At 43.0% G+C, this 9,165-nt stretch overlaps 1 protein-coding gene across 2 annotated transcripts in view; it reads left to right on the forward strand.

Moving 5' to 3' along the window:
- LOC122552053 (C-X-C chemokine receptor type 1-like) overlaps nucleotides 1-9,165 on the forward strand; it is a 29,371-nt gene that overhangs the window by 8,591 nt on the left and 11,615 nt on the right. Inside the window, exons 1-2 of one of the 2 annotated variants that reach the window (XM_043694607.1) lie at nucleotides 5,013-5,119; nucleotides 6,143-6,256. In XM_043694607.1, coding sequence (XP_043550542.1) covers nucleotides 6,254-6,256 — 3 coding nt within the window. In that variant the 5' untranslated portion in view covers nucleotides 5,013-5,119; nucleotides 6,143-6,253. Of the gene's footprint in view, nucleotides 1-5,012; nucleotides 5,120-6,142; nucleotides 6,257-9,165 lie in introns of those variants that run through there. The other variant, XM_043694608.1, reaches the window with a different exon arrangement.

Consider the following 9,165-nt stretch of genomic DNA (forward strand, 5'->3'; position numbering starts at 1 on the left):
ATTGAGGTTTACAAAATCATGAAGGGTATAGACAGGGTGGATAGAGACAAGCTTTTTCCCAGGGTGAAGGATTCAATAACGAGAGGTCACGCTTTCAAGGTGAGAGATGGAAAGTTTAAGGGGGATACATGTGGTAAGTACTTCACACAGAGGGTGGTAGGTGCCTGGAACGCGTTGCCAGCAGAGATGTTAGAGGCAGGCACGGTAGATTCATTTAAGATGCGTCTGGACAGATGCATGAGTAGGTGGGGAGCAGAGGGATACAGATGCTTAAGAATTGACCGACAGTTTTAGACAGTACATTTGGATCGACTCAGGCTTGGAGAGCTGAAGGGCCTGTTCCTGGGCTGTAAACGTTCTTTGTTCTTTGTATGCACAATTAGGTTAGTACTTTCCATTTTATATCCGCATATCTCCTCATGTGATAGTAATATCTCTGTCAGGTCATTTCGATTTTCTTGTGGAAGGTAACTCAATAATTTATCCCAATTTTTGACAACTTCCTCATTGTTCAATTTGATTTGAGGAATGTCCAATTCAGAATCCTCTGAACTTGGTCCTTCCTTCTGTGCTGTAATCATGAACACCTTCTCCTCTTGCTTTCCTTCCTTTATAGATTAGAGTAGATTAGATTACTTAGTGTGGAAACAGGCCCTTTGGCCCAACAAGTCCACACCGACCCGCCGAAGCGCAACCCACCCAGACCCATTCCCCTACATTTATCCCTTCACCTAACACTACGGGCAATTTAGCATGGCCAATTCACCTGCACATTTTTGGACTGTGGGAGGAAACCGGAGCACCTGGAGGAAACCCACGCAGACACGGGGAGAATGTGCAAACTCCACACAGTCAGTCGCCTGAGGCAGGAATTGAACCCGGGTCTCTGGCGCTGTGAGGCAGCATATTTGCATGACACACTGTGCGAGATTTCTTCCTGAGCTGAAAATGTGTTGCTGGAAAAGCACAGCAGGTCAGGCAGCATCCAAGTAGCAGGAGAATCGACGTTTCGGGCATGAGCCCTTCTTCAGGAATGAGGAAAGTGTGTCCAGCAGGCTAAGATAAAAGGTAGGGAGGAGGGACTTGGGGGAGGGTCATTGGAAATGCGATAGGTGGAAGGAGGTTAAAGTGAGGGTGATAGGCCGGAGTGGGGGTGGGGGCGGAGAGGTCAGGAAGAAGATTGCAGGTTGGAAGGTGTCACTGAGTTCGAGGGTTGGGACTGAGACACGGTGGGGGGAGAGGAAATGAGGAAACTGGAGAAATCCGAGTTCATCTCTTTTGGTTGGAGGGTTCCTAGGCGGAAGATGAGGCATTCTTCCTCCAACCGTCGTGTTGCTGTGGTCTGGCGATGGAGAAGTCCAAGGATCTGCGTGTCCTTGGTGGAGTGGGAGGGGGAGTTGAAGTGTTGATCCACGGGGTGGTTGGGTTGGTTGGTCCGGGTGTCCCAGAGATGTTCTCTGAAACGTTCTGGAATCCTTATCAAGTAGTTCACCTCACTCAATTTCCTCTCTATTTGATACGGTCCACTAAACCTTGTTTTTAAAGGCTCACCTGTTACTGGAAGTAACACCGTTATCTTATCACCAATTGTAAAATTGTAAATTTGTGATTTCTTATTCGCTTCCTGTTTCATTGTATACTGTGATACTTTTAAATGCTGTCTAGCCAACCGTCCAGCTCTATTTAATCGTTCCCTAAAATTTGACACATAGTCCAAATGGATGGTCTCTGGATTAATTTCTCCTTCATCAATTTTAATGGTCTTCTTACTTCACGCCCTAAAACTAATTCAAATGAACTGAATTTGGTCGATTCATTCGGTTCATCTCTGATTACAAAAAGTACAAATGGAACTCCCTTATCTCAATCATCTGGATAGCCCTGACGTAGGGGACCTATGCAATCAAGCAAGATTCTTGTGAAAAGTTCCTCAAATGCTGGAATAGGTATTAAAGGTGCAGGTTTTATTACTGCCTGGGGTTTTCCGATTAGCTGACATGTATAACACATCTGGCAAAATTCAACTACATCCTTGTGTAGTCCAGGCCAGTAAAAATGTCTGTATTTTAGCCTGTGTATTCCTCACCCCTAAATGACCTCCAAGTGGTACGTCATGCGCAACTTACAGCATCTCCTTTCTATACCTTACTGGTAAAACAATTTGATGAATCTCTGTCCACTTCTCATTTGCTTGAATGTGTGATGGTCTCCATTTCCTCATTAAGACATCATTTGTTAACTAATAGCACACAGGGATGCAGTCACTCTCCTTCTCCGTAAATGCCTTTTGATACAACTGTTTTAAGTTCTCATCTTTCTTTGATAATTCAATAAGCTTAGCAAAGCTAAAGATACTTATATGTTTATCTAGGTGCCCCTGCTCTGATCAAAAAAAGTCTCGCATAAAGCTATGTCAGCCTCCTTATCTGTGCTTTTGATCTCTCCTGCTTTAACTTGTGCCTCTGTGATCTTGTGATCACATGATCAGGGAAATACCTGAATAAAGATTCTTCATTTGCCTGTGTCTCCACTGGCTTTTCAACTCTAGTAAGCAGCACGCCTATTGGTGAATAAACTATATAATTTGCAAGGACAACTGTATTCCTGGCGCTGGGAGTTTGACCAGTACTCCGACTACAAATTCTCCACTCTTCTTACATAAATGAGCACATTTTGTCTCACCAGGAATTCTGATGGTTTCTCCAGCAAGTTTAAATGGTGAGCTACTGCTGTAATTATCTCTCCTTTCCTCACAGAAGCAGGCAGCTCCAATTCTAGCTTCTTTGCTAATTCCTGCAGCTTGGTTTTATTCACCTTTTGCAAAACTTCCAAAGTCACTGCATCTACCTCCAGAAATCTTTTGGTGACTGAAAGAGCCATTATTATCCCAAGCGTTGTCTGCCCAATCAAACCAACACCCGAAATAAAGATGCTAGCACCTACCACTCACTATTTAAAATCACGCAAAAAGCCCCCAATCTGTTCTGGATGAGGCCTGACCACACAAAACATTCTTAAGCAGGCAGCCCAGACCTTAACTCTACAATTTGTTTCGGTGAGTGTACAGTGAAAATTACCTGGAGTAAGTGAGCAAGGTTGACTACCAGGTTTTAAAACAGACAAAAAAATTATTTACAAATTTACACAATGAAACACAAAGAACAGAATAAAGAACCCCGACAGAACTCAGTCTGTCCAAACTAGACTTAATTATGTTGTTCGGAATATATACAATAGTCCCGTTAAGCAAACCCCCTTAAAACACAAGTAAAAAAGAAAGGAACAGATACTTACAGGTTGAAGTTAGAAGGGCAGAAAGAGAGAGCCTGTTCATGCAGTCCACTGTTGAACTTCCAACCAGTTCTGGACTGAACTGCTCAGCCAGAGAGCTTAGCACTCATCTTTCATTGTACAGGTGACTTCTAAAACATGACCACTTTGGCCTGAAGTCTCATCTGTTCACGTATAAATAAAAAGGCCTCTCAATACCCTATAATCTCTGTACCAAACCAGTCTAATCAGAATCAGGAGCAGTTTATGACCCCTCTGAAAAAAACCAAGGACACAGTATCTTTGAGAAAAGGAACAGCTTTTAGAAAAAAAAAGGGACCAGCTTTGTGACGCTGAGGACTTCACAAAGTCCAAGTATTTGAGCTAGTGGAGCAGTGCATCCTCTCTCAGATTTGTCGTCTTCTTTGGAGGTTTAGGAGAAACTGATTTTAAGAGGGCTGGTCTCTTGCAGGTTGAGGCTGCGTGGTTGTTCAGGTGCCTGCAGAAGATAAGAGAGGGAATGGAGGAGCAGTTTACCATATTATGATATTATCTTAATTGGCTGCTGGGACATAGAGGTGGTGTTATCCCCACTGAGTGGTTTGTATTCTCTCCAATAATTCAAGAATCCTCTCCTTGCAGCCAGTGAGGGGTGAATATTGGTCACCCTGCTACTCTTTTTGCCCTTTCAGCCCTGTTGTGGGTTGTTTCCTCCTGTAATGGCATGTCAGGAATTAAGTGAGATGAAGTGGATGTTAGTATTAGTGTGGATGTAGGAAATGTGAAGTAAAACAGAAACTCAACAGCATCTGTGGAGAGAAAAACAGCTAAGGCTTCAAGTTCAGTTTGACTCTTCTTCAGAACTGTTGTGAGGGGTCAAAGTGAATGTGTAGGAAGCACAGAGGGCAGTGAGGGACAATTCTGCATACAACAGTGAAAGAGGTAGACCAGGAGCTTGGTTGGAGATGGGTGCAGTCGCAGGTTAGAGTGACTGAGAAGTAGCAGAGAGAAAATGGTGACACTTAGCATTGCAGAGTGCAAAAGGTCATTAATCTTCTTGCGGTGTTGCTGCACATTCCTCCAGATTGTGGACATCACACCAACCTGGGTGGCAATTTCAGACCTGCTGGCAGGGTTTGGTGCCAGGGTCTCTTCTGAGAGTCCCGGGGAAAGAGCACAGCCCTTCTATCTACTGTCTCATCCACCAGGAGCTCCAGATGAAGCTGGATGCCAATTTGCCTCTCTTAGATATGGACTTTCCAAAATGTGCAACACTTAAAAGAATGTGCAGCAACACTGTGAAGGACAATTCATGCCTTGTAGCATTTGAAATTTGTACAGCTAACATTTAAATATGGCAGTCTTGGAGTGAAAACCAGAGTGGTAAACACTTGGCAGGCAAACACTTCACCTTTGCTAATTGTTACATTGTTAATAAAGTGAGCAGTGAAGAATTCTGAAAGTAAAGTAGCCAGTGGTCACAGAAGGAAATCTTCTTTGAAAATTCTCAAAATTGACATTTAACCAAAACATAAGAACTTTAAGCCCAACATTTTTGCTGATTTTATCAATGTGATGTTGCAAATGTTCAGTGATGGAAATTTGTCAAGTTTTGTTTTGTTACTTTTGATTCTTCATTTCCTGCTTACTTAATATATTGCAACACTCCTCACCTTTTAAAGAACACCCAATTCTGTTTAACACTGGGCAATTCTCTCAATTTGCAGAAATGTAATATCACCAAAAGTTGTAGGGAACCTCTGAGTGAGCTTACTTGTGACTAGTATGTTAGATGGTCAAGAAAATTATTTTCTCAACACACAGACAACATCAATCTTTCTTTGAGAAGGTATGTAGATTTAACTACCAATTTAATTGAACAGATTTTGTTGAACTGATTATTTTGCTTATCATGGTGAGGTATGTTGGTATGATGTTGGAAATAAGATCACTCTGTCAACATATAAGGAAAGTGTTAAGCTGAGCTGCCAAACTGAACCTATAAAATGGGGACACATCCATAGTTGGATGGTTTCAAGCAGGACCTGCTATGTGCCTAATTAAGTTGAAGGGGAATGGGGAAAGGCTTGTAAAGAATTTGGTTAATTTTTCATGTAGTATAGTGGTGTCTTGGGAGTGCAAGGGACAAAAGAGTACAAGGATAGAATTTCAGATAGAGAGGTGAAGGTGACATTTTTGCCAGAATGAATAGGGAAATGCAGACAACACTTATTGTTATATTTCTAAAGAGTGCAGGTATAGCCTAACGTGTGTTTTCAATATTGAAAGTGGCAGCGCATAATGAGAATGGTTAGCAAAACAAATGGAATTTTGGTGGAGCAAATTACTGCAGATGCTGGAAACTGAACTGAAAACAACAAATGCCAGAGAGCTCTAATGAAGAATCATCTAGACTTGAAACATTAGCTTGCTTTCTCTCCATGGATGCTGTGTGGCCCGCTGTGATCTCCAGTATTTGTTGTTTATAAATGGAATTTTGGACTTCATAAATAGAGGCATTGAGAATAAAAAAAAGGAAGGTATGCTGAATGTTTAGCTCTGGTTATGCCTCTGCTATAGTTTATGCCAGTTCTGATTACCACATTTTCAGAAAACTGGGGATCCTCAACAGGGCACAGAGGAGATTGACTAGAATGGTTGCAGGGATGACAGGGGGAATTAATTCAGAAAAGCTAAGCTTATTTTCCTTGAAGCAAAGCAGGGATTGAGGGATAAAAGTGTACCAGATTATGACAGGTTTGGAGAACATCAGCAGGGAAAAGCTGATAGTACAAGGCCTACAAGACACAGGTATAAAGATTCTAATAAGGAAAACATGGGGTTTGTGACGAAGAATTTTTTTTTCATGCAGTGGCAATGACCTGGAACTTGTTAACCATGAAGATGGTGGAAGCAGGAAGGATCTGCAGGTAGATTTACACTCGCCTGCTCGCAGGTCTGAAGAGGCTTGTAAAATTACTTTATGGTATGTTCGCAACTTTCCTGCCCACTCAAATCTGCCTCCAATCTTACATAAGAAACAAAAATAAAGAGAAATCCAGCAGGTATAGACAGAAAACAGAATTAATGTTTTGAGTCCAGTGACCCTTCTCCAGATCTGAAAGCAGCTAAGGAAAGGCTGTATTCATGCAGATGACAGGGAGTGACAGCAAAGGAGTGAGTAGATAGGTGGACACAGAGCCCACAGAGAGAGAGAGAGAGAGAAGGTAGGCAGACAAAGGGATTGTTGATAATAAGTCAGAGAAGCAGAGTAGCCAGATAGGTGATAATACAAGCTATCATTTGTTGAAAAGTGAGTTGCTCTGCTTAAAGCAAGTCATGTTATAACAGGACCTGGGGAGTGGGGGTTGGTAAAGACATGAAGGTGTTCAGGCTCTAGACTTGATTCTGAGTTCAGAAGATGGTAGGGTCCCAAAGCGGAAGATGAGATGCTGTTCTTCCAGTTTGGACTGTGCCTCGCTGAAGCACTGCACCAGGTCTGAGTCAGAAATGTTGGTGTGAAAACATGTTGGTGTTGAAGTGGTAGTTCAAAGAACAAAGAAAGTTTACAGCCCAGGAATAGGCCCTTCGGCCCTCCAAGTCTGAGCTGATCCAAATCCACTGTCTGAGTCTACCACCCAATTCCTAAGCATCTGTATCCCTCTGCTCCCCACCTACTCATGCATCTGTCCAGATGCACCTTAAACGAATCTACCGTGCCTGCCTCTACTACCTCTGCTGGCAACCTCTGCAAGGTCATTTTTACGAACAGAATGTAGGTGTTCCGCAAAATGGGTAGACAGTCTGCGTTTTGTCACCCCAATGCATTCATGCATCAGTCAAACACATGCAAGGAAACCTCTGGTTGATTAATATCCACAGCTCCCACCTTGACAGATCAATCATAGACATGGATGTAGACAGCACAGAAGAAGGCCATTTGGCCCATCATATCTGTACTGGTTAACAAAATTTTGATTACACCAATGATATTTCCAGCTTTGGACCACAGCCCTGAGGCTGTGGCAACGCAAGTGAATATGTAATACTGTTTAAATGTTTAACACAATCATCCTTTCAGACAGTGTGTTCCAGACTCTCACCACCCTCTGAGTGAAATCACTGCTCCTCAACTCTCCTCTAAGCATACCTCTGACCTTAAATCAACACTTCCTTGTTATTAAATCCTCTTTAATGGAAAAAATGTCTTCTTATCTACGCTATCTATGCCCCTCAGAATCTTATGCATCTCGATCAGAAACCCTCTCAAACTTCACTGCTCCAGCCTACTAAAGTCATATATTTTGGAGGCATGCCTGGTAAAGATAGCATCTTTACATCCGATACAATGGAGATGGAGAAACTGGGAGGGTGGAATGAAGTCCTTGCAGGAAGCAGGGTGTGAGGAGTGTAGTCAATCAACTCACCAAGGCTTCTTCAACAAAAACGTAGAAGAACTACAATGGGCTGAAGTGTGGCAGATGGAGTTCAATTTAAATAAATGTGGGGTGCTGCATTTTGGAAAAGCAAATCGGGGCAGGACTTATAAGCTTAATGGTAAGGTCCTGGGGAATGTTGCTGAACAAAGAGACCTTGGAGTGCAGATTCATAGCTCCTTGAAAATGGAGTCACAGATAGATAGAATAGTGAAGAAGGCGTTTGGTATGCTTTCCTTTATTGGTCAGAGCATTGAGTACAGGAGTTGGGAGGTCATGTTGCAGCAGTACAGGACATTGGTAAGAATTGCATGCAATTCTGGTCTCCTTCCTATAGGAAGGATGTTGTGAAACTTGTAAGGATTCAGAAAAGATCTACAAGGATGTTGCCAGGGTTGGAAGGTTTGAGCTATAGACAGAGGATGAATAGGCTGGGATTATTTTCCCTAGAGCAACGTAGACCGAGCGGTGACATTATAGACACTTATAAACTGATGAGTGGAATGGATAGGGTAAATAGACAAGATCTTTTCCCTGGGATGGGGGTGTCCAGAACTAAAGGGCATAGGTTTAGGGAGAGAGGGTTAAGATATATAGAATGTAGAACATTACAGCGCAGTACAAGCCCTTCGGCCCTCGATGTTGCGCCGCCCTGTCATACTAATCTGAAGCCCATCCCACCTACACTATTCCATGTACGTCCATTTGCCTGTCCAATGACGACTTAAATGCACTTAAACTTGGCGAATCTACTACTGATGCAGGCAAAGCATTCCATACCCTTACTACTCTCTGAGTGAAGAAACTAACTCTGACGTCTATCTTATACCTATCTCCCCTCAATTTAAAGTTGTGTCCCCTCATGTTTGCCATCCCCATCTCCCTGTCCACCCTATCTAACCCTCTGATTATCTTATATGTCTTTATTAAGTCACCTCTCAACCTTCTTCTCTCTAACGAAAACAGCTTCAAGGCCCTCAGCCTTTCCTCATAAGACATTCCTTCCATACCAGGCAACATCCTAGTAAATCTCCTCTGCACCCTTTCCAAAGCTTCCACATCCCTCTTATAATGCGGTGACCAGAACTGTTCACAATACTCCCAAGTGTGGCCGTACCAGAGCTTTGTACAGCTGCAGCATAGCCTCCTGGTTCCGGAACTCAATCCCTCTATTAATAAAGGCCAAAACACTGTATGCCTTCTTAACAACCCTGTCAATCTGGGTAGCAACTTTCAGGGATCTGTGTACATGGACACCGAGATCTCTCTGCTCATCTGCACTCCCAAGAATCCTACCATTAGCCCAGTACTTTGCATTCTGATTACTCTGGCCAAAGTGTGTCACCTCACTCTTGCCCACATTAAACTCCATTTGCCACCTCTCAGCCCAGCTCTGCATCCTATCTATGTCTCTCTGCAACCTGCTACATCCTTTGTCACTATCCACAACTTAGGAGTC

The sequence above is a fragment of the Chiloscyllium plagiosum genome, chromosome 7, assembly GCF_004010195.1.
Source record: "Chiloscyllium plagiosum isolate BGI_BamShark_2017 chromosome 7, ASM401019v2, whole genome shotgun sequence".
NCBI lineage: Eukaryota > Metazoa > Chordata > Chondrichthyes > Orectolobiformes > Hemiscylliidae > Chiloscyllium > Chiloscyllium plagiosum.